At 41.3% G+C, this 25,038-nt stretch overlaps 3 protein-coding genes across 6 annotated transcripts in view; 2 read left to right on the top strand and 1 right to left on the bottom strand.

Moving 5' to 3' along the window:
- HDLBP (high density lipoprotein binding protein) overlaps positions 1 to 2,370 on the bottom strand; it is a 39,128-nt gene extending 36,758 nt beyond the window's left edge. Inside the window, exon 1 of one of the 2 annotated variants that reach the window (XM_051782363.1) lies at positions 2,237 to 2,370. The gene's annotated coding sequence lies outside the window, so the exon portion shown is untranslated. Of the gene's footprint in view, positions 1 to 2,181; positions 2,201 to 2,236 lie in introns of those variants that run through there. The other variant, XM_051782365.1, reaches the window with a different exon arrangement.
- Positions 569 to 20,692, top strand: SEPTIN2 (septin 2). Of its 3 annotated transcripts, none has more exons than XM_051782479.1 (13): positions 569 to 1,644; positions 5,088 to 5,120; positions 6,244 to 6,364; positions 9,516 to 9,602; positions 10,486 to 10,609; positions 11,837 to 11,971; positions 12,208 to 12,325; positions 13,639 to 13,740; positions 14,039 to 14,184; positions 14,833 to 14,916; positions 16,683 to 16,740; positions 18,611 to 18,723; positions 19,120 to 20,692. In XM_051782479.1, exons 2-12 carry the CDS (start codon positions 5,112 to 5,114, stop codon positions 18,713 to 18,715), a joined length of 1,089 nt encoding a protein of 362 aa, XP_051638439.1. In that variant the 5' UTR covers positions 569 to 1,644; positions 5,088 to 5,111; the 3' UTR covers positions 18,716 to 18,723; positions 19,120 to 20,692. The 3 variants fall into 3 exon arrangements, with proteins under 3 accessions (XP_051638439.1, XP_051638436.1, XP_051638438.1); XM_051782476.1 differs by lacking the exon at positions 569 to 1,644 and adding an exon at positions 2,416 to 2,508; XM_051782478.1 differs by lacking the exon at positions 569 to 1,644 and adding an exon at positions 2,552 to 2,626.
- Positions 20,693 to 22,885: 2,193 nt separating this feature from the next.
- FARP2 (FERM, ARH/RhoGEF and pleckstrin domain protein 2) overlaps positions 22,886 to 25,038 on the top strand; it is an 81,320-nt gene continuing 79,167 nt past the window's right edge. Inside the window, exon 1 of the mRNA XM_051782392.1 lies at positions 22,886 to 23,222. The gene's annotated coding sequence lies outside the window, so the exon portion shown is untranslated. The remainder of the gene's footprint in view (positions 23,223 to 25,038) is intronic.

Below are 25,038 nucleotides of genomic sequence, written 5' to 3'. Positions count from 1 at the left end.
ACTGTAACCAGTAAAACATCCCAGTTTCCTTCAGAAAGGTGCAAACTGTGCAAGCTGACTTGTCTGGGATGGCTCTCACTCAGATAACAGCTATGAAAGCCAATGCTACAGAGCTCTCTTCTGACAGACAATACCGTCTTCAGAGGCAGCCTAATGTCAGTGGAAAAAGACCAGCTACTTGACTAGGAACTGCCCTTACCTAGAAAAACCAAGTTACTATTGTTACCATTGTGCTACGCAACATAATGACAATGCTATGATCCAATTCCCGTTGAAGGGAAAAGTAGGGAACATAACCTTTAAAATCATAAGAAGGAATGTCATATTTTTTCTCCTTTTCGAGTAAAACTGGGGGAGACCAGAGAAAGGAGACAATAAGAAATCAGCTTAACTTGCAAGGAAGGAGACAGGAGTATGTGTCACACTACCAGGAGTGAAAACACCAGGATGATTTATATAGGATAAACATGGAGCAATCTTTAACAGCTTCTCAGAAGCTACTTAGAAAACTTGCTTTGAGAATGATCTGGGCTTCCTGTACTTTGCCACAATGGCAAAGCTGAGGCTGGCTGGTTACACTGCCTCTGCAACTCCAGTTACACAATGCCAGGTACTGTTACCTCCACATCTAGTGGGAGCTTTTCCTATGCCTGTCATTCTGATCCATAAAAAACAATACTACTGTGGACTTCTATGAAAAAGGTTGGGATTTTCTTCTGGTGGATGGCTCTGCCTATGATTTGGGCCATGCTGTATGAAAATCCAAGTACAAACAGGAAGACTGTTTTTTTCTAACAGCTTAAATCTAAACAAGCAAGGGGTTAGAGAACAGGGAGCTTTAGTAGTCACACAGCTACATATTAGGTTACTGCTTCCTTTCCTGCCTCACCTTTGATGTATATTCCTCTACCACAGGGAGGGATATCCAACCCACCTATGAAACTACATGAAATACCACTTCCAAGTCAGGTTTGGAAGGAAAAGAAAAGAAACCCAAACCACACTACTATCTGTCTTCTAAATGAAGACAGTTGTCTAGCATTTGGATAGCAACAGTAGGAAAAATGGAGACTCAATCATGAGGCAGCAACTTTGCTCGTCTTACTGAACAGAAATCGTGTGATAAAGCAACACAGCACATATCAGTGTGCAGATTCTTCTCTGTCATTACACAACAGCATAGGAAAATTCCTTCAAACTCCTTGGCACTGAATGTCACTAATCTTCACTTCCCAGACACAGAGTTAAAAATCTGGATTCAAATACTAAACTTAGAACTGTGAATTCAAGGCCCTTGGCTCACCAGTTACGAGTGAACTGCTGTCTCTATTACCAACATTTCCAGCAAGATCTGCTCTCTTGCTTCTCTTTTAGTGGAAGGACCTATTCGTGCCAATTGGGAATCCTCCCCTACTGTCTGGGGAAGGCCAGCATAGGAAGCGTTACTTATCATGTGTCACATTGCTCCAGCTATAGCTCAAGAATCATCAACGCCCCGTGCTTAACCCTCTTCGGCGCTGCTGGATCATCCTGGTCTATAAATAACCCCCAATAAGGGCTGCAGTCCCAGAGAGCAGGTCAGCAGAGGCAGAATTTCCCCTTTATCATGCACAGAGGCGGCTGGCGCTACCTGCAGTGCCACAGGTGAGGCCAAAACCCTCCCGCAGCGCGGCCCATGGCGCAGCCTCAGCTTTCGGGCCCACGGGCGGTGGGAAAGGAGACTACAGCACCCTGAGAGCCCACAGCAGTCCGGCACAGGGCCGCCATCGGCCGAAGGACAGGGGAAGGCGACCGCCCCCCCAGCCGCGTCCCCTCAGTGGCGGGGCAGGCCCAGCCGCCACCGGGAAGGGAAGCGGGACATGACTCATGGCTTTTGTCGGCTCCCGGCTGGCGCCGGAGCGCTCCCCGCCGCCGAGGCGGCGCTCGCAGCGGAGCGGGACCTCGGGTGGCGGAGCGGGTCCCTGGGGCGGCCCCCGCGGCCCGGCCCGGCCCGGCGGGTGCAGGGGGCGCCGGCGGCACGTGGCCCGCGGTGCGCCAATGGGAGCGGCCGCGACCATAGAGCGGGGCCGGGCGCCCGCCAGACATCCCGCCCGCAGCCCGTCTCGCTGGTGCCGCCATCTTGCTGCAGGCGGCGGAACGCGTCCGGCCGCAGCGCCGGGCCCGCGCCCTCCTCCCGCTTACCTGAGGCGCTCCCGCCCCCGCCCTCCCGCGCGGCCGGCGCCGGGCCCGGCGTTACCTCTGGTCGGCCCGCAGCGAAGCCTATGCTGGGTACAAGGCCGAGGGCCCGGCCGCCATCTTGGTGCAGCAGAGGGATGTGCGTGACCTACAACATGCGGGCGGCCCCGCCCCGTCCCCGCGGGTTGCTATGGCGACGGGGCCTGCGCGTGCGCGCCGGGCCCTGCTCCGCCCCGGGGGCGGGGCCTGCCGGGCGGGGCGGCACCGCCCCTTCGCCCTGACCGTGCGCGCGCGGGAGCGGAGCTTGCGGACCGTGGCGGAGGGAGGCGCGAGGTGAGGGCGGCGGGCGCTGAGGGTCGGCGGGCGCTGAGGGGCGGCGGGCGCTGGGGGGCGGCGGGCGCTGGGGGGCGGCGGGCGCTGCCCTCCTCTGCCTCGCCCTGGAGGAGCTCGGGTAAGGGGCGGCGGGCGCTGAGGGGCGGTGGGCAGTGGGCGCTGCCCTGCCCTGCCTTGCCTCGCCTCGCCTTGGGAGAGCTCGGGTGAGGGGCGCCGGGCGCTGAGGGGCGGCAGGCGCTGCCCTACCTCACCTCTCGGCAGCTCGGGGTCCCTCTGCGCGGCTGTAAAGAGCCGGGGCTGAGACGAGGGGGCCGGGAGGGGCGCTGGGGAAGAGTTTATCCTTTACAGCCGCGCAGACGGACCCCCCGAGCTGGGGCGTTCGGCCGAGGCCGGGCGGTGCTGGCGAGGAGGGAGCGGGCCGAGGGGGCCGCGGGCGGTGCCGGGGGGGTGAGGCCGGCGCGGGGCCTGGTGGTCGTGTGGGCCGCCGAGGGACCCCCGAGCGGGGGCCCTCCCCACAGCGGGCCAGGCGGCCGCTTCTGAACACGCTCCTGTGGAAAACTCCAGCAGCGCTGTAGAACCCGGGGGGTGAGGAACATCACCGACCAGCTCCTGAGGAAAATCTGGGCTCCTCCAAGGCTGAGTCCTGCCTGTGTGGGAGTGCTCAGCCCCGAGGGGAACGCTGCGGGAAAGATCATACATGAAATATTTCTGTGCTTGGTCCATATGTTAAAACATAATGGAGCTGTAGCCATCTGCATAACTCTGCTTCGTTTCTTAGTAGCTGTGAGAAACTTTCCTCCTCTCTTCGCCTGCTTCTGAGAAACAGTTGGGTGACAGATAAGTCTTGCAAATTAAAAGAATGTTCTTATGTGTTCCAGCAGGATCTAGTTTTGTTTGGCATTGAAAATCGCTCGTGGAGGATGGTTGAGCAGGAGTCAATGACATCAGTTGTCAGGAAACACTCTTGGAAGGAAGAGTTGCTATCAGAGCAATCTTGCATGATGATGAAGGGCTCACGGATAACCTCTTAAGTAGTTGAATAATTCATCGGTCATAGACCAGTATACAGATGTTACAGATACTGCAATTTGTTTTTAGTGTGAAATTTCACTTGAGAAACATGTTATCCAGTTTTTATTTTACGTGAGTAACCAGGGTGCCAGATCGTTATCACTTAAGTTCAGCTTCATGAAAAAGGACACCAAATGGCTTCAATGTTCAACATCTGTACTCTTTCCCTCCCATTAGGAATTCTTTCTCAGAAACCACCTCTTCCTTATTGAAGTGATTGCTGGGGTGGAGGGGGGCAGGAAGTAACTTGGTAACTCTTACCAGTGAAGTAGTCACTCGGAGCTAAAAAGCTGCATCTTTGCAAACCTAAATGAGGTTGCAATTTGTGTACACATACAGATATACAGTAGCTTTGAGAAGCAAATCCTAGAAATCATCCCCAATTTGAAACAACTTTACCTTCTGCCTGGCACAAAAAGTAGGGCTCCTGTTCGTCTGACGCTGGGCAGGTTGTTTTGACTCAGGATGGCTCTTTGCTGGGAGGAACAGACTAAAGGGTGCTGCGTGCTGAGGCAGTTTGGTGTCATTTCACATGGTGCTGAACTTGCTGACAAAAATCCGCTTGGAAGGTGGAAAGAATCAAGCAGTGATAGTTTCAAATCTGTAGAATAAAAGTGGTAATGAGCTAGCTAGAGAAAAGGTGACTATGGGCCTGGGGAGTGGGAACAGATACCTTTTGATTAGAGGTAGGGGAGGGTCTAGAAAGGGGACTTGTGGTCTCCTCACTTACAGATCCCAGCATATGCTGACATTTTTATGTTGTCACAGTAAAAGCCTTGATCTCTTGAACTCATGCAAGTCAGTGTGATAGGCCTGTGGACGAGTCTCTGTTTGTCAAGAGACTTTTATGTAGAGGTGTCGGATGAGAAATTTTTTAAAATAAGTTTTTAGGAAAAATATTTTTTGCGCCTATTTTGTATTTTACACACAGCTGCATATGAAAATTTTATATTGGCAGCAGAAGGTAAAATGACTGAGTTTGCAAGCATCCAGATGAAAGAGGAGGAGGAAAAGATTCATATTGAAACTTTTAGCTCTTTACAGAACACTCAAGCCTGAACGGAAATGGTGAGGGGAAGGAGGCTTGAGAAGAAAAAAAAATACATGAGTTTGGGGTTTTTTAGCTTTGAAAAAACTGTTTCCTGTAAAGAGCAAGATGTCCTTGAGCAGGGTGTTTGGTTTGTTTCTGGAAACGGTGTGAACCTTTCAGGCTTCAGAATGGTTTGTGGCACATCTGGTGCCTTCAGCACCCCACGTTCATGTTGCTTGGATTTATTGTCTGACCACGTTCATAGCAACAATGGTAGCTGAAAATTCTGCCCCTTGTTAGTACAGAAGAGTCAAATACTTGCACCCTGTGAAGGAATTGACACTGTTTCAGGATCTGGACATCCACTCAGGAATGCTGCTCTTTTAATTTCATGTGCAACAGTGGATATTACGCTGATTTGTTGCCTTTTTTTTTCTTGTACAATTTTTAATGAACTGAAAAAACTTTATTTTTCCAGATTTGTTCCTGTCCTTTCCTAAAAATGTCCAAGGTAAGAATAGCATTTCTGTCTTCCAATGTAACAATGTGAAACAGATAATTTGTTTTTAAATACTAATCTTCGTGGATAAAACGTGCAACTTACATTGTGTTTGATGTATGCTTTATTAACAGTCCATAAGAGAGAATTCACATCTAAAAGACATGATATTGAAATATTGAGTGATGTAAAGCATACATTGAATTAGTTTCCTGCAAGTATAAACCTCTGCAGTTAACTAATACTCTTGGAAGGATTTAATTTTGGTCCTGGAGTTGTGTATAAGCATCTTCATTGAAACTTCCATTGTGCTACCTTGTTTTGAGCAGGAATTATTTAAGGAAATTATGTTCTTAGATCTAATTTCTTCATTTACTAATAGAACCAACTGATTTTTCAGTAAAATCCTTCATTAGAAGGATTGGTGGTAACCTACAATATTATTGGCATGCTGGGATTCACCTAATTCTTGGCCCTCAGGATTTGGTATGATGTGTAAAACATCTCTGTTGGCTTATTGGAGTGAAGTGAATGATAAAAGGTGCTTGAGTAATGTGTTTGAAGAGGAAAACTAAGAGACCTAAAGATTTCTCTGCCATATTTGTAGTAGTGGGCATTCCAAACACTGTTGTGTAAATTCCCCTTCCCCCCACTTGGAGAGCTCTCTGGAGAGCACTTACAGCAGAAAACTGTCACCTCATGAGTTGCTCAGGGTTTTCCTTTGAATGTGCTAGAAGTGGATTAGAAATGGTCACCTTTTTATTCAAGTCCGTACAAATTGGACTCAAGCTTTTTATTTTAACTGTGTGTGAAGACACTGTTTGAAGTGTGGAATTAGTGACTGCACTTCATACTTTGTCACACTTTGATAAATAATTGTTTGGGATTTTGTTTCCTTTTTACTTAAGGCGATCTTGGCTGGAGAGCTGAATAAATGAAATTTTTTTTAAGCTGTAGGTCATTGTTGTTTTCTGTACTTCTGTGTGAAACTGTTGAATAGTAGGAACCTCTGAGTAGTTTCCTCTCCATATGTCAGGCAGCTTCAAACCGTTGGAAATAAACAAGGAAGGCAGTTATACAAACAAATATGTCTGGAGTGGTTGCTTATTATTGTCTTCTTTTATTTCATTTTTAGCAACAGCCTGCTCAGTTTACCAATCCAGAAACTCCTGGCTATGTTGGATTTGCAAACCTTCCCAATCAGGTTCACCGAAAGTCTGTGAAAAAGGGGTTTGAATTTACTCTTATGGTGGTTGGTAAGGAAACATTTTATAGTCTTTCTCAAAATTAGTACTTGCTCACGGGGAATTTGAGGTTAAAATGAATTTTACTTCCGCTATTGTAAGACTCCAGCTTGCACCAGGAACTCTCCTGCACTTTCTTTTATAATTCTTTAATTTTATTTTTTATAGTTTATTAATTCCTGCAGCAGTTGTTTTCCACGCTACAAACTATGTTTGAATACATTAATAAGTTTGTGGGCAAAGAAATTCTGTTATGCACTCCAGAAATTATTTCTTCCTTCTTTTTCTCCTGTCTTACAATTTTCAAGCATTCTATTTAAAATGTAGTTTTAAACTGGTTTTGCATTTGAATACAGTCTCTATTCACTTCCACATTTTTATTAAGAGACTAGTATTAAGGAGAACATTCTATTTAAAATGTTGTTTATGTTTCTGTAGTTCAAAACAATCTGAACTCTGATCTTTCCACCCCTTCTAAATACTCTTGTAAAAGAAGACTGAGAGTCGGTTTTGATGTGAGCTGTTACTTTTTATATGGATCATGATTTTCTGTTAGCAGTTTTAATTTAAAGTGCAATTCTATTTGATAATTAAGAGTCTGTGTTGGTATCTGAAATGGAAAGTGTCTGCAGAAATATCTTGGTCCTTTAAGAAGTTGGTTGCTGTTCTTCAAAGTTATGTGGACTCCCAAATCAGACTTGGATGTCTTCTCTGTCTCTCCTGTTGGGCACTGTAACTTCTGAGTTTTGGTGTTTGAACTCTGCCATTCTTGCTTTTAAATAGGCTTTTGCAAAAAGTACCCTAATAGAATTAGGCTCTTTATTACCTGGCACTACAAGAAGTAAATCCCATTTGTGAGTTAGACTTGTCCAAGAGAGATCACAGTGGGAATGAGCAGGAGAGGTGAGATAGTACAGGGCAGGAGGTGTTTAAGTTCTTAATTGTTTTGTATTCCAGTAGTTACAGGGAGAGTCTATATTCTCAAACCTTTCATTAGTTTTGCCAAATGACAGCCCTAGCACTGCTTTTATCCTGTCTTTTGTACTTTGTTGTTGGACAGACTTGGCCCTTATCTTTGGCTTCCTAGAGTTTTATCATAGTTGTTCACTGCATCTTTCCCTGGATTAGCTTTGGATGATACCATAAAGGATATCTTATAAAATCTAAGGGTAAAGCCAAGCTATAAGCAGCTGTTTCAAATTATGGTATCTACTGTAACTCTTCAGAATTTACTGTTCAGTGAGCCTAGAAACCTGAAAGTTTTGAGAAAGAAAAAATGTGCTTTCTCTGCTGCAGCTAAACTTAATTTCCAGATTTCTTTGAGACCAATTGCTCATAATACCATGTAAAAGGGTCCTGGCAGAAAACAATGTAAAATTATATAGACCAACAGTTGTTTCTAGCTCCTTGTAAAATAGAAATAGAGGGGAAATGACATCGTGTCAGAGTATCAGAAAGGCAATTAATCCACCCATGTCAGAGTAAAATGGAACCTTACAGTTGTTGCCTGCCAAAATTTTGAGGGATAAATGAAAACTACAAAAACAGAACTTGGAAAAAAGTCATTTCATTGAAAATTTGGAGTGGTATTTTAAGATACACTAGCAGAGGGAGGCAGCTGATGTAAGATAAACTGTGCTTTAAATTGTTGATTATTTCAGCAGTTTGGAATGTGAATTCTTTCCCTTCAAATATGCACAGGGTTTAAGTATGTTCTCTTGTGGGATGTGTCACAGTGCCTGTATTGAACTATCATTCTTCATTGAGTTGCCATCCTTCTTCATTTCTGAGCATGACAATACTTCTTTAAAAGCTGTCTGCACTGACAGAGTCCTGATCAATGATTTTTCTTTTTTGCACTTTTTTTTCCTGCTTTTTACTGTGGTGTCTGAAAATACGAGCTGGATTTGGCTGCTTGGCTGTGTTGCTCCCAAAGAAATCCAAATCACTTGTATTTATTAACAATTTTGTGTTCATTCTCATTATTAAGCTATGACTTCATCTAAATAGTTATTTCACTTGAGAGTCGCTAAACTACTGTAGCCAGTATAATCCTTGACAGCAACTATGAAAACTGATTTGGTTAATGTATAATATTTACCCAAACTGAAAGTATGGTATGTGGCACTGGATGAAATCACACTTTTTTTTGGTTTTGCTGAGATGATTCCATGTGGCTGTTGAGTTCCTCTGGGTGCATGTCTCCACTGGTGAAGGCTGCACTGGTACAATCTGATTTCGAGAGCTGCATTCTGTGAGGCATTAAAAACTGGCAGCTCCTACTCCAATATTTGCTTAAAAATTATTTCCATCTTTTTTTTTCTTTTGTTCAGTTATTTTAGTCAGGCTCCTATTGCAGAATAGTCTGTCTTACTTAGAAATTACGTGGCTCACCATTTTTAGCATCTAGTTTTTCTAATTAATCCTATTTCTATTGACACCTAAAATTCTAGAAAAGGATCCTTTCAGTGAATTCAGGTACCGAGCACTTCAAGAGGCTACTCTTTTTTATGCTGTAATCATTTGTTCTGATTAAGATCTTGAACTAATTAGTTGGCCTTTGAACTTTTTCCTCGTGGCTTAGTCAGTAGCCCTAGAACCAAAATCTGTTTATGGTCCAATATGGTAATGCCCAAATTCATCAGTATGAAAAGAATGCTCAGTGATTGTGGCATATTTCTCTTTCCTTGGGTTCTTGTTTGCCATATTAGCATAAAAAGCAGAAATAAATCCCCATTTATGATGTCTGGGTCTACAGACAATGCCTTTTTCATTGTTTAAATTGATGATATAGCCTAGGCAAGATCTAGTTTCTCACTAGGTATGATCTTTCACATTCTGGAGTGATAGGAGAAAACCATGCCTTAAAAAATCAGGAGATATGAAATGGGAAATATTAAGTTTAAATTGATCAGATCCCCACTTGACTAGCAGATTTAATTACAATTCATCAGTGAAAGCTCAGGGAAAGTACATTATAAAGCAGAGGTGTAAAAATTGTTATTCAACCTTTTTGTGCAAACTTCTCCAATGCAAAATTATAAATTATAGAATTTTAATTTGAAAGAAACATGAAAAAAATGTATAGTCATATAATACTGTCTGGATACAGTTGAAATTATCTATGTAAATATTTTGAATTTATCTTTTTATTGAACCCCAGGTGAATCTGGATTGGGAAAATCTACATTAATAAACAGCCTCTTCTTGACAGATCTCTACCCAGAAAGGATAATCCCAGGAGCTGCTGGTAAACACACCTTCCTTCTAGTTTCTCTGTGCTTGATGATTTTTGGAGTTGAATGCTTTAATCTTAGGAATTTAATAACAATCAGCAGTGATTCCTAGCTGTAATAGTTTCTAATGTGTTTCCTGAACCTTGAATTGTGTCATAGAATTGATTTCCTCTGCACCCAATGTCTATGGGATATTTATTATTTAGTCCTTGGGTGTATTCTGTTAGCACCTAGAAAGTTGATCCCTTCTTTTGCTTAAAGAAAGTCATTGTGTCACAGAAAGATAAACAGTCAGAAGCTTTATTTAGTTTTTTAATCAATTGCAATTTTAAACATATGAATTGTTTATACCTGTTTGGACTTGCACCCTAATTTCTTTGCTTTGGCTTAGCATTTAGTGAATGTGAACTTCACCTCCTGTTCTTCAGTCCCTTGTCCTTTTTTTATTCTGTTAACTGAGGCATACAATTATCCAACAAGAGAGGATATTGTAAGAAAATAGAGGAAGATGCTATTTTTCCCCCTTTGCTAGTTGTTGAATTACTTCCTTTTTAATAGTTTATCATACTAGCTGATGATTACTTATTACATGCAGCCTTAGGAAAAAAATCCATTACATATAATTCCACGTTGTTCTCCAATTACCTACAATTTTGTCTCAGTCCCCTTTGCCTTAGTTTCTCCAGTATATTAAAGAAAAGTGGAAAGTCTCATACTATACTCTTAACAACATCTGAAGAATTTATGTATTGAGTCTTGCTGTTATCGGGGCCTTAGAATGTAATCCATAGAATAATATTTACGTGCTTGTGTCTGCCAATTAGTGTTTGGAGCTTATCTCCAAATGCCATGGTCTCACAAGTGCCATTCTGAAATGTCACATTTGTTGCCTTCCAGATAAGATCGAGCGCACTGTGCAGATCGAGGCCTCCACAGTTGAAATCGAGGAGAGGGGCGTGAAACTGCGGCTGACCGTGGTGGATACCCCGGGATACGGGGATGCCATCAACTGCCGGGACTGGTGTGTGCACAGGGAGTTTATTTTGGTCTGGGTGTGCAGACTGACAGACACTTCATGTATGTCCCTGGGTGTGTGTGTTAAGTGCTGAATATGAGGTGTGATTTTTTTTTTGTGTGGTTTTTAGAAAACCGTGCTTTCGAATTTTGAGGAAGCTTGACTTCAGTGTTATGGATTAATTCAGGTACATGTAAAAAAAAAAGCTTGAAATAAATTCTGTGACACACATGTATTTTTTTCTTTTCCCGGTCAACTTTCTTAAGCTTGAAAGAGCTTTAAGTGAAAAGTGACCTTGACTTAACTTGTAGTCACAAAGTAATGGGACACAAGAATTTCAACAGTGCTCTGAGAAAGCAAATCATCTAGTCTTTACTGTGGACAAAAATCCACCTTTAGATCTTGCCCACTTTCACCTGAGCATTCTCAGATTCTGTGCTTCATTTTTAAATGCTTTTCATCATCTTTGGTTTTTATTGTTTCGTTTGAAGGGTTTTTTTTACAAATTTGCATTGTAGTAAATACTGAGAAATAATCTTGAGATCACTGGCAGTCAGTTTCCAAAGGTAATCCCTTTCCCTACATCTCTCAGGCCTCTGAACCTCAGGGTAGGAACTGTGTAATCTCAGGCCCTGTAGTAACAGAGCAAGGGGCAACAGTTTGAACCTGAAAGAGAAAAGAAGAAATGTTTTACAGTGGTGATGTTGAGACACTGGCACAGGTTGCCCAGAGAAGCTGTGGCTGCCCCCTCCCTGGAAGTGTTCATGTTGGAAAGAGCTTGGAGCACCCCAGACTAGTGGAAGGTGTCCCTGTTTGAAACTGGATGATCTTTAAAGGTCCCTTCCGACCCAAACCATTCTATGATTTTAAATCAATTTGGGACGAGAACCTTAAACTATCTGGAACGTGTGTGATTAATGCTAATCAAAATATAAATACTAACCCAAGAGAATTTTTTTTGCAGAACTGAAGTTGTGTTACATATATGTATATTTTATCTTACAATATATATTAAAAAAGTACACATAGTATCTTGTTATTCTAGAATTCAACTAAAAATTTTAAGATATGTGTGCTTCTACTTTTCCAGTCCTACAGAATCAATAAATGAATTTTTTTCCATCAGAAGGTTGGCTCACCAGCAGGATGTCTTGTTGTTATGATATTACCTTTGGAACAGCTCTGCAGCTATTGACCATTGGGTGATTTCTCAAATCCACCTTTATTTTGCAGTTTTAAGACCATAATCGCTTACATTGACGAGCAGTTTGAGCGGTACCTGCACGACGAGAGTGGTTTGAACAGAAGGCACATCATAGACAACCGGGTTCATTGCTGCTTCTATTTCATTTCACCATTTGGTCATGGGTAGGTGTTTCTCGGTCATTTTTCTTTTTACATTACTTTATTTCAGGGACTTTGTTCGTGCCTGTTGACTTAAATTTTCAGAGTCAGGTTGCCATCCCTTAAGGAAGTGCTCTAACTGCTGGCATTAGTTGAATGTGTTCTTTCTCTCTGTGTAAAGAGAGATATTTATTTGGTGTGAACGTAAATTGTAATTTAGAGTAAAAATAAATAAAACTTTTTCCGTATTTTGATTTTAGCCTTAAGCCTCTGGATGTTGAGTTTATGAAGGCCATACACAACAAAGTAAATATTGTACCAGTGATTGCAAAAGCTGATACTCTTTCTCTGAAAGAGCGAGAGAGACTAAAGAAAAGGGTGAGTGTTTTTCTGGCTTGCAGAAATGTGTTGTCCTTTGATTGTAGCAGTATGGTGGCTGAAGAGAGGGACACTCATTAACCTTACTCTGCCCTAGCTGAGGAAAATATAATCTCCTGCACAGTGTAACATCATTTAATATGTAGTTTGATATCTTGTAAATTATTTTATTATGTATTTAACTGAGAAATTGTCCTTAGAATGTTGCTTGCAAAATGGCAGATTGGCTACATTTACAATTACATTATGACTGCATTTTGAAACTTTGGAAAAATACTTAGATACATTTGCTGATGGTAATTGTTGTCTTACCTGTTTAATCAGTCCCAAAGCAGAGACTGCATCTAGAATATGTGTGTGTGTATATATATATATATATATGTATATATATATGTGTATTTTTTTTAATTATTTTTTTTACCCAGTCAGAATTCTGATGGTTGAAAAATGAGATTTTCTGAGATGTTTCTGATTTTGGGGTTGTTTTTCTTCCCGTGTCACTCTTCTTCTAAAACATTCCAGTTCTTTCTTCCAGAGGCAAGAGCTCTTAATACATCAGTCTTGCAGGACTTGGTGCCATATTTGCTGGAGGGAGAGCAGGAGAGCAAAGGCTGGAGGAGTCAACAAACCATCATGAGTTAATAAGAGATATGAAGTTTAGAAAGGAGGGTTAGAATTAACTTTCCAAAAGGCATGCTTGATCCAGTCTTAGCTCTTGTATTTAAAACTTTATCTGTGATTTTTTTTTCAGTTATTCTGAAAATCCTTATAGCTATCTTACCTAATTTGGAATAGAAAGGCATTTACTTTACTAGAAATACTTATTGTGCTAGAATTCTGCAGAAATAAAGATTGTTTTATTGTTTTTTAAAGAGCAAAATTTGGGTTTATGGCAAATGGATTCCAGCTGCAGATGCCGTTCTTGGCAGTCATGAAGAGAGAAAAAAGTATTTGTTGTGTCTGTAGCTCAGCTAGCTTTTTAAACACTCCCACCTCTACCACCCAAGTAGTAATTCAGAGGTAAGAGCAAGGAGGTTTAGGCTGTGGCTTCTGAGTCAATGCTTTTATTATTACAAAAAAAAAAAAAAAGACAGTGTTTATGTGAACACTATTGTTTGTCTGAAAGTCTGTAGCAAGTAGTTGTTGAATATCCTGAAGAAATATGGTGTTTAAAAACAAATCCTTGTCGAGTAATTTGGATCAGTAAGATAGATCCAGATTTTTTAAGAGACTGTGTAGTAATTTTACGTTAAGATCTAAAAATACTGACTCTACATGTATATTATCTTGATTTCTTACATTACAAATCTCAGATTCTGGATGAAATAGAAGAGCATGGCATCAAGATTTATCACCTGCCTGATGCTGAATCAGATGAGGATGAAGATTTTAAAGAGCAGACCAGACTCCTAAAGGTGTGACTGGCTTCACAGGTTACATGTGTGAATAACATATTGTACTTCTTCAGACTGCTCAGATGGCTTTAGAACAAGACCTGAGATGAGACCTGGAGTGAGTCACTGTGTCTCTGTGCTCAGGCTTCCCTAGCTGGAAGATGATGGCAACAATTACATTTATTTTTTTTTAACACCTTCAAATTAAAAGAATTACCAACTTATTACCATAGTATGCAGTCCTGAGCCGAACAAGAGTTGTTCTTGGAGTTGTTTGTCCTTGTTCATTGTTAGTAACTTCTGCACTTTTGGCTTTCAGGCCAGCATCCCATTTTGTGTGGTGGGATCCAATCAACTCATTGAAGCCAAAGGTAAAAAGGTTAGAGGTCGGCTCTACCCATGGGGTGTAGTTGAAGTGGAGAATCCGGAGCATAATGACTTCCTGAAGCTAAGGACCATGTTAATGTAAGTTAGAGAACTCCAGTTAAATGGTAGCTTAACAAACAATCACTGAGGTGCTCAAGCACTGTATTGGGAGTTTGAAGCGGTTGTGGAATCCTTGGAGACATTCAGAATTTGGCTGGGGAAGGCCGTGAGCAGCCCTGACCTGGCTGAGCTAGGCCTAGTCAGGGATTGAGCCATGTAGGCCCAATAGGTTCTCTCCAATCTGAATTGCTCAATGATTCTGTGAAAATAGTCTTTTGTCTAATTCTTTTGTGGAATGCAGTGTTGTAGCACCATTCAAACCCCCAGGAACATAAAACAGCTTGTTTGAGGCCTTGTGCTTATTTCAGTGTATCTATAGGTAGATGCATCTGCAAAGGAGGAGATTTCAAAAGTCCACTGGTTGTTTTTTCACAGACTTTGCTACTCTGTTTCTCCTGCCCAGCTTCAAAGGACTCCCCATGAGGACAGCTTCAGTCAGGGCAGCCTCAGGGCTGAGGTGGTCCCTTTACTGCACCGATTTAACTGAAATTACCTTGTAAATTAGTATTTTAAGAGGGTGTGCATGCTAAGCACATTAAGCCGAGGCAGTGCTGAATGTGAGAGTTGGTTAAGCAAGCTGATGTGACACAGGGATGTTTCATCTTTTAATTACTTTTCTTCCTCCAGCACCCACATGCAAGACCTTCAGGAGGTGACCCAGGACCTTCACTATGAGAACTTCCGCTCTGAAAGGCTCAAACGAGGCGGCAGGTTGTTGTCTCATGGCTACATGCTGCTTCTTCCTCTTCTGAATTTATTTTTTGGTCTCTCTGTGTCTCACCTATCATTTCATTGCTAAGATTTGTTAGATCTAGGGCAGCTCTGTAGCTCCAGGAAGCACCAAATTCAATCGTCCAGCTTACAATGAGTGTAAGGAAAAGTATTTAGTAAATCCGAAGAGACAGCTGTGGCATTGAAAAGGAACAGTTAGATCTGTGCTTTGGTCTGAGGCATGAACACAGCTGGATTGGAATGCTGGAGGTACATAAGTAGGACAGATGTCTATGATAAACATTGTCTAAAAAAACCCTGCAAGTTAGGTCATTGCTGATATATTTAAAAGAGTGGATTTTTTTTTTTCAGGATTAACAACTGGAATATTTGGACTGTGTCTTTAAAAAAAAAGATATTTGAGTTCTTTTGTAGTGCTTTCTTAAACATGACATGTATAAATCATTTTCTTTACATAGCAGTCACAGGGCTGTCAGCCCTATTTTGAGCTGGGATGAGTAGGGCACGGCTTTCCTGGTAAGAGAGAAGGGCAGAACACCCCATTTTTAACTGCAGTAGCAGGATTTGTAGAGTTGAGTTGGTGAGTTTTGTGGAAAACTGGGTGTTTCCTGGTTTAGATGTTTCAGCTGCGTCTCTTACTGCAGCCACTAGAGGGTTCCGAATTGCACATTTCGGGGGCTTTGGTGCATTTTGCAAAACTTTTGCCGTCCTACTGTTGGCAGAGGTTTTGTCACATGCCTGGGCAGTTTACAGCCAAAGGAGTTTGTCTCTGCCTGTAGCATTGGCCTACAAGTCCAGTTTTGCCCTTCAGGCAAGATGAAATGCTCTTCTCTCCTGGCTTTTAGATCCTGACTTCTGAAGTTCAAGGTAAAAAACCCCAAATTTCCCAGTTCTGGTGCTTGTTATCCAACAGATGTGTAGGAAGGCCTTAGAAGTATTGTTGCCTAAGGTCATCCAGAGTTAAAACAATTTTTAAAATTTTTAGAGGATTTAAAATTGCCTCTGCCAGTGACCTGTGGCAAGAGGTTGCTGTTAATTTGGGGTATGTGAAACTAAAACATGTTTTGGTGTCTTGCCTAGTGAAGTGGCCCATATACCTTTGTTTTCACATTTCTGAAATGGGTGTTAGAATGCAGTCAGGTTTACTGTAAGTGAGGGTAGTTTGCATGTGAGTTTATTTCAAGCTTGAAACTCCTGTCCTATAGGAGAGCTTGGCAATAGGTGCTTGTTGCCTGTATTCATTAATGTTCCCAGAGGGTTTTGGGCACAGAGGATTTTTTGACAACTTATTTAACCTTAAATGCAGAGTTTGTTCACTCTGCATTTTTGATGGCACTTGCTTGCTTAGATCCATTAGATCTTCCCTGTTGTGACATGGAGTAGGAGGAAACTGTTAGCAAAGCAGTAGGTGACCTTGAATAGAGCCAGGTGGGAGTCAGTCCTTTCTCCCAGGTAACAAATGACAGAACAACAGGAAACAGCCTCAAATTGCACCAGGGAAGGTTTAAACTGGATATTAGGAAACATTTCTTCACTGAAAGGATGATCAGGCATTGGCACAGGTTGCTCAGGGCAGTGGTGGAGTCAGCATCCCTGGAAGAGTTCAAAAGGTTTGTAAATGTGGCATTTGGGGACATGGTTTAGTGGTGAACACGGTGCTGCGTTAATGGTTGGACTTTATGATCTTAGGGGGGTTTCCCAACCTTAATGGTTTTATGTTTCTGACAATACTCATCTTATTTTAGGAAAATAGAAGATGAAGAAGTAAATAAAGACCAGATTCTGCTTGAGAAGGAAGCGGAAGTAAGATGACAGAATTTTGTATTCTTGTAATGGGGGAATTTTTGTTCTTGTATCACTACTTTGGGTCAAATTATTTATATGGTCTTGGTAATTTGTAAAGGAAAAGGCAGTTATATATATTTGCCAATATGAAGTTGTATAAGGGTCACTAAGAAAACAGAATGCAAAGAGGTATAGAGCAGTCTCAGGATAGGGATTTGTTGGAATAAGTGGAATCTGGTAAAACTCCATTCCATTAAGGGATGTAACACACACTGTGTGGGCAAGGAGAAGCAATCTCACAAAACATGTAAAGGTTCTACAGTTAACAACTGCAGGCTGGGAAAAAGTTCAGCTCTGCAACAAAGGAGGGAATGATGGCAGGAATGGTCAGGAATAAAGAATGAAACAGAAATTCTCATTCTGCCACTATGACAAATTCATAATGGGTAACTCATGCTCTTTTTGTTGTATCCTTAACTCAAAGAGGGTATATCCAAGACTAGAAAAAGTGCAGTGAATAGCAAAAAGTGGGCAGAAAGGCTGAAGTGGAGACTGAAGCAGGTCCTGTACAAGGGGAGATGAGGTTAGTGCTCTTGTTGAGAAGTAGATACCAGAAAGCAAAGGGGCTTACATGATTATAGGTGGCAGGATGAATGGGAATCTGCTGTACAAGCAAGAGGTCTTGGTTAATGGGATTAACAGGTGGCTGATTTAAAAAAGTTAAAGTTAAAAGAGATGCTTCTAAGATAGTCTGTAAATTGTGGAACTCATTGGCGTGGAATTTGTGCATAAGAAGATATTTTTGAGCAGATAAGCCCCAAAATGCTGAGAGACTGGAGACTTTGCTTTCTCCATGAATGTGCTTGCTAAATGCAAAGGTAGAATTTTTTGTTTTAGCAAGTTCCAAAGGGACAGATTCTCGAGTTTGAGAGTGTGTGTGGGTAAGTACTGGGAGTGGGCATCCAGTGTTCAGGCTCTTCCATGTGCTTCCTAAGAGCCAGTACTGGAGAGAGGGCTGAGTGAGATGAACTCCTTGGCTTGCCCCAGCACAAGCAGATGCTCAGCCTTCTATTAGTGATCTTAGTGGTGACACAGGTCTCAAAAGAGAAGCAGAGTAAAAATGAAAGGGTTTGTTGTTTCAAGGAACATGAAAAAAAGAATAGTATAACTTTCTGCAGGTTTAACTTAATTGTTAAGCTTAACTGTTTAGTTTGAGTTTACAGTGTAAGTGCAAAAAGGCAAAGGCACCCAAAATTGTTCCAGTGAGGCTCACTTGCCACCTCTCAGAGCTGGGTACAATAAAAGGATTTAAGTATTGAATGTGCAACAGGGTTGAATTAATCTTAGTAGCTGAGTTACATAATTACTTTATGATTAAATGTTGCAGTGCTCTAAAACTGACCTTCAACCAAGTTTAATCATGCTTATGTTTCCTTGGATGGTTTGCCTGTAGCACTTGCTTCCACCTAGTCATCACTAGCAAGGGAATTGGGGAGTAATCCTAACAATTTTTTTTTTTTGGTGGCAAATACTGGTATAGTTTGGAGGGACACAAACAAGCTGCTTTTCTTCTGGTGATAAACTTTAGTAACTGTAAGTGTTTGTTCAGCACTTCAGCACCATCATTTTTATGCATTTAACTTCAGAGACTTCCATTCAGGAATGCTTAAAAATCCCATCCCACAGTGCAATAATAAAGCCTGTTTACTTCAGTCAGCAAATGCCAGCCTCTTCAGGGATGAAGAGCAGTAGAAGATACCATAACCCAGGGTCAGATAAAGAAAATGCGATCCCTCTCTCATATAAATAAGTAATAGGTTGGTGACAGTGAGGAATTCTATTCTGAGGGGAGATCAGTCTGCAGAATCCTTCTGTGCTGCTCTTCCAGCTCCGTCGCATGCAGGAGATGATTGCAAGAATGCAGGCACAGATGCAGATGCAGATGCAAAGTGGAGAAGGTGACAGCAGTGCAGTTCATGGGCACCACGTGTAAAGTCTTGGGTAAGATGTTCAAACAGCCACTTGAAGGGCTTCTTCCTTTAACTGTTCACTAGTATGATTGGCATTAAGAAGTTCTGGAAAAATGTTTATGAGGTGAGTTTCCAGAGGTTTCAATTTTAATTTTAATTTTTAAGAATTAACTGCTGATTCACTGACAGTGAAATGGCTTGGAGTTGTTGTTGTGGTGTTGTGTGTATGTGTATATGCAAATTTTCCAGAAAGTCAATACAATATATGCTGGTACGAACTATGGAAGAAGTCTTTGAAATAGTTTAAAAAGGGGATTCTAAGCTCATGATGTTTCCTTGTGACTTATAAAACATGTGCAGTTCTTGTGGGTTTCTAACTGTGAGAAGACAGCTGATCTGAAATTGTATTTTCCTGCCTTGTTTTTAGATGACTTTGTCTCCTGACTCAAAGGAGACCTTCTGGAGTTGGATTGCAGTGGTGGTGGAGCAGAAAGGATGCCTCTTGCTCCCATGTGACTTGGAGTTTCCTGTAGAATTTAATGTGGGAACGTTTTGTGGTAACTCTTGTGAGATGTATTTTGTAACATGTAGTCACACAATATTTTATATATTATACACATTTGACTTTGGTTTTTTTAGTCATTTTTACTTTGAGGTCATTTTTGATTTCCCATTGTATTAGGGATACAAAGTAGACGTCGAAACTTTTCTAGCCTGATACAGCATTAGATACTATTTTTTTTAATATACCTTATTAGCTACCTGCTTCTAACTTTGTGTTCCATTTAGAAAACAAATGTCTGTCAGTGATATCTTCTTCAGAGCCAGGTAACAGTCACCTCACTAAGGATCCCTGCAAGGTTAATTTTATATATATTGCAGTGTTTACATGTGTGTGTCTGGGAGACCATCAGCCCTTTCTCTGTCTCTGCTCACTGCAGGAGGATCTCCTTGGCCTCTGCAAGCATCAAATGAAAACTCAAGCATTCCTTGTGTCTTAGCAAAAGAAAGAAGAGGAAATGTCTCTGGGAGAGGCACACTGTGTGTTACTTGACAGGCATTGTTTCCTTCAGATTTAACCTTGAGGGTTATTATTTGCCTGAAATCTTTTACTCTATTGCAGCTAATTTTGAAGAGTTTCTTGTAGGTTAGCACAAGTCGGTCCCGCTATTTTCTGGCATTATTGTAGCCAAATAAACTTGAATAATGCTGATATTGTTAAATGGGGTAAACCCCAAAGAGTAGTTTTGTATGCACAGGTGTTTCCTATATCCAAAAGCATAAAAAAATCTATAATTCCTAATTAGTATTTTCATAATGTTTTTAGGGCATTGAAAACTGTTAAATATAGTATAAAATATATACTAGCACACTTCTATTTTTTGAAGTAATCTGTGCCTGACAGGATCAATACAAACTGTGTTTTAAGCTCTTGCTCCAAGATGGAGTCAGCAGTGTTACTTCAGAAGCGACTCTGATTTTTTTTATTAGGCCAAAGTCACTTCCCTTAACACTGATAGCAAATGGGGCTGTGTTCAGCCTGGCTGGGCTTGTGCTGCATGTCATGCCTGGTGTGGTGTTTGCAGCAGGTGATCACATCTGTAGTACACAGCTGCCCAGGTGGGAGCTGACAGGGCAAGCAGTGACACACCTTGGGTTGTCCACAGCTTCTGATAAAGCCAGCATTCAGCTTTCTCCATCTGATCTGTTGCAAAACATCCTTATCAAAACAGCTAATAAGCAGGTAGAATTACTACTTCTTTCTTCTCTTTGAGCTCAGGTGCAGCTGCGACTTTTATATTTTTTTTTTAATGTTTCTTTGACAAAAATAATAGGATTTCTACGGCTAATGTATAATTCCAGTTTACTTCAGTGGTTAGATTAAATATAAACCTACTAAGCAACTGAAACTTTTACCTGCCTGAAACTACTGTTTATAAATTGTTTTATGTTTGAATCTTTCTAAAAATGTGAAATAAAGCCCTGCATCATAGCCTTTACTGGGGAGCTTCAGCTCTCTTTACAGAAGCAATTACTGTCGAAGTTAGACACGGCTCATTTGACCTTCCCTAACCTTGACAAAAGTGAAAATGAGAACCTTTTTGTATGCTGAGATTCACAGAAGCATTAAGTCCCGTTTTGTCAAATATTTACATGTAAAACTTGGGTGGAAAAACATGTTACTTCTAAATTCTTGGGTCGCTTTTTCAAAAGAGAGTATAGAAACAAAGTAATGTGGCAGCACTGCCACAGAACACTCCACCTTATTTATTTCTGTTGCTATGAGCCTGTACTTGAAGAAAAACTGTGAAGTCTGAAGTGTCTGCACAGGGGCCTGGTTGTACGTGTCACTCTCCCTGTGTTTGTTGGACTGATAGTTTTTCCCTCTGTTTTTTAACATGGGAAGAAAAGTAGATTGCCCATGTGTTTAGGGCTGTTTGGTCACTACCTGTGGAATTAGTTCAGGCAATATGTGATTCCTTGAAATACCTATTAAAATATTTGATCAGGATAAAGTGTTTCATTTGATCTTTAGACAAAAAAAAATTTTGATCTCCAGATTCTAGCAGGAGAAATATTTTTGTATGTTGTTTTGGTTTTTTTGATGGGAAAAAGCAAGTTTATGGCACTTGCCATTTTAACTGCAATACTCAAGTCAGGTAATTGCTGCTTCTTCCCAAGCCCTTGGGGTGATTGTTCATAGTGTGCCTGATGTCTCTGAAGGTCTGTTTTTCCCCTACACTTTTCTTGGGATGGTCTTGAAATTCGTGGTTTCATGTTAAGACGTCAAAAGTGGGACTACTTTTCTCAGAAGCTGTTTCAGACAAACTCAACTGCTGGTAGAAGAAAGACTCAAAGCATCAGAAAGACTTGGGGACAAAAGGTAGATGCTGTTTGGTGGCTTTGCTGAACCAGCCACAGTTCTTTTTCTGTTACAGCATTGTGATGGTTTTCATTTTAGGAGTCAAAATACTTTGGAATTTGCAGAGCTTTATAGTTGGCAGCATATCTCACTTGTTCTTGGTACAAAAATCTGTTATTTTCTGTTTTATGTACTGCTATTAGCCAAAAGGATAATAAAAAAATGCTAAAAAACAATTTTGTTTTTATTACGATTCTTTATTATAATCAACCCCAGCAATATTAATTTGTGGTGATATGTTTGAAATATTTTCCTCAGTCCTGCCAGGACAGGGTTAATTTTTGCAGTGGCCCAGAGGGGCCATGGCCAGGACCTGGAGGTTATTCTGTACCACCTCATGGCAGTGCCTGGGGTGGGAGAAAGGGAGTCTCTTCCAGGGAGAAGGGGTTCCTTCCCAGCGAGTAAGAGTGGTGCTGGTCTCGAGCCAGAGGGAGTGATGTGGTGATGGCTGCCTGAATCACTCTCTCTTTTGTACACTTTTGTTATTAATATCATTGCTGTTACTGTTCTTTTTCTTATCTCATTGCTGTTTCCAGTAAGTTCCTGTCTCAACCTGTGGTCTTTTATCTTGTGCCTCAAATTCTCCTCTCCAACCACCAGCAAAGGGGGCAGGGGAGAGGGGAAGCGAGTGAGCAGCAGCCTGGTTTGGAGTTTCAGTGGGAACACTGAACTGGGGATTACAGTTCCTAAACCATGACAAACATAAAGGAGAAATGCAGTTGTGGTTGAAAGAGGACACAATGAACCTGCATCAAATGTAGTCATTAAGTATTGTGTGCTCTGAGTGTATTGGAACAGTGCATTTCCTTGTGGCTGTTCCCAGAGCTCCCAAAGTCCTACCCATGGGATCTTGCTTTTTCAGCAGCTTTCACCAAAGTTTCATGACCCTTAATCATGATGTTAGCATAGAATGGAGCTGCTTATTCTTAGGTGGGGCTTTAAGGGTCATTATTTTCTCCAGTGAATCCTGCTTCATCTTTGGTGAGAGCTAAAGACTGGCTGATCCTTTTTCTACATATTCCAAAATAACTTAGGCTTCATCTTCCCATAAAACAACTTCCAACGATCCTTGTGGCTTTTGCAGATTAAGAGCCTGGTGGCTGTGTCCTTGTTTTTGAATTCTTGAGATAACTGATTTTACAGCAATACTTTAAATTAGGAATGTGTGGCTTTTGCTCATGCCCTACTCTGGAATGATCTCTGTATGTTCGTGCTTTCTTTACCTGAAATATTTAGTGTGGAACTGATACATAAAAGGAAGGTTCATCTTTAGGCTATAGTGAGAGAAGAAAGCATCCCAAATATGAGACCTACTTTTTGAAAGAAAGCTTTTTATTTGTACTGCTTGTGTTTTTTGTTTTTTTTTTCCAGAATGTCATCCTTTCAGTCAGGTGTAGAAGACTACTTTTGTTGAAATCAAATCCGATTCTGGAAAGGAGTACTGGAAGAGAATTGCACTGAGTTGCACAATTACTGGATTACTGGAAAACTTATAAAAAATCTACCAGATTTGTTAGTTCCATGCACACAAACAAAAAGAACTGTAATTGTGGACAGGGACTGAAATAGAGTGTCAGAACTGACATATAAACACCTCACAAAACTGGGTAAGTGTACTGTAACCTTTCTGTTCAGAAGCGTGTGGATTAGTGCAAGTGGTCTTCTCAGACCTTTTTATTATACACTCTTATGTAGGAAAAAAGGGAGATAGGTCTTGCAAAAACAAAACAAAACAATAGAAAGAGTATAATGTCCTTTGTACATTGTTTTGCCACTGACTAACAGGAAGTGCTAGCAGGAAGGTTACAGTAATGCACTAATGCATTGTGCTCATGTGCTAGAACAAGTTTTATTTTGCTTTAAATCTGCTTAGTAGACCCAAGTTATCCCATTATTTTGGAGGAATTGCAGGGCATCATTAGGATATGGCTATGCAGATAAACTCATGTATTTGTTATATGCAAGCATACAGCTGAATCTATTTGGATGCAGATTTTTCTAGAAAGGTGTGCATGTATCTTTTAACCTTTCCTTCTAAGTTAATTTCTCATGCAATTTATGCTTGCACTGCTATAAATGTTTCTTTTCTAGGATTTATTTTCTTCTGATCACCTCTGTGCTCCTCAGTAGATTTTTCTCTTAGTTTGTTAGATTCCTGCCCTTTCTTTGTTCCTTACATTTGTGATCCTGCAAGGTCCTGGCATTTTTCTCGTATTTCATTTATACTTTTAGGGTAACATTTTTGTAGGTTCCACTTGTGCTAGTTAGAGTGATGGTGGCTTGGATGCCCAAATGTTCCCTTTTCTGAAGAGAGTAGTTGGAGCTTTACTCCCTGGCCACTGCGGCTCTTCAGCAAGGAATGAGGGTGGAGATCATTCAGAGCCTGTGGTGTGCCTTTTCCAGGCTGTTTTGAATATTAGGGTGGCTGGGCCTGAGATCAGATTTACACTGCTTGCTCTCAGGCTTTCCATTTGGGTGACAACCTGTGGATGAATTAGTCATACCTCTCTCCTCATAAACACTAATAACAGCAGATTAAGTGACTGAGGAGAAAGCTGTCCTGTGATGAGAGAGGAAAAGAATGCTTGGCATTTTATTAACAAATGCTACCAAAACTGACTATATTCAGCCTTTCCCTTAATGCACTGTCAGTTTACTTTCCTGGGCAACCATGTTGAAAAGTCCAGTGCAAAAAGGGATGGAGTTTTTCACTGTTTCGTCTTCTACAGAAGCTCGCAATTAGTAGGAAATCCTCCCAAGACTGAAAGAAATTCAGTTCAGATTCATGAGTTGTAACTTTGATGTCAGTTGAGTCCTCTGCTGTTTCTATCTGAGTAGACAGCATGAGTGCAGAAAAGTGCCTTGTTTTCAGATAATTCTCCTGCTCCACACAGCCAAATATTGTCTGGATCTTTCTGAGTGTCTGGACACGACCAGGCACACCTTGTGTGTCTGTTTCATGGGCTACCCTGTGGTGTTCTTGCAGGTTTATCTTGCTTTTGTGCCCTGAAGAGGGATTTCCATCAGAATTTTCCTAGCTTGTTACAGAGATTTAGTGGTTAAAAAAACAAGAAAAATGAAGAGAACAAAATATCTACTAACGCCTTTTTCTTGACCTCTGGGTAACAAAGAATGAAAAGTGTCACTTTTCCTGCATTTTTCTGGACACTTAGTAATAGATTCTGACATGCTGCATACTTTAGGGAAGTGTCTGAACTAGAGGGCAAACAAGGTTGCTAATTGCTTACAGTCTGGGTAATGTGCAAGAATATAAAGGCTTTGGGAAGAGTTGAAACTGTTTCTTGGGAAGACATCGAACTGCAATTCAATGCAAAGGACTCCAGGGAACGATATGCTCCTCCCTATTTGCTGTTTTCTCAATGTTGTATATTGAATAGTGCACAAAGAGCTTAACACAGGGCT

The sequence above is a fragment of the Manacus candei genome, unplaced genomic scaffold (assembly GCF_025592945.1).
Source record: "Manacus candei isolate 608988 ecotype Guabito, Panama unplaced genomic scaffold, ASM2559294v1 h1tg000015l, whole genome shotgun sequence".
In the NCBI taxonomy this organism is placed as follows: Eukaryota; Metazoa; Chordata; class Aves; order Passeriformes; family Pipridae; genus Manacus; species Manacus candei.
Note: the sequence above shows the minus strand (reverse complement) of the source record. Positions and strands in the feature narration are given on the sequence as shown.

Coding starts and splice junctions, on each gene's coding strand:
- SEPTIN2 (XM_051782479.1), top strand. Junction 10,610..11,836: donor GCCATCAACTGCCGGGACTG/GTGTGTGCACAG, acceptor TTTATTTTGCAG/TTTTAAGACCATAATCGCTT. Junction 16,741..18,610: donor TGCTTGAGAAGGAAGCGGAA/GTAAGATGACAG, acceptor CTGCTCTTCCAG/CTCCGTCGCATGCAGGAGAT.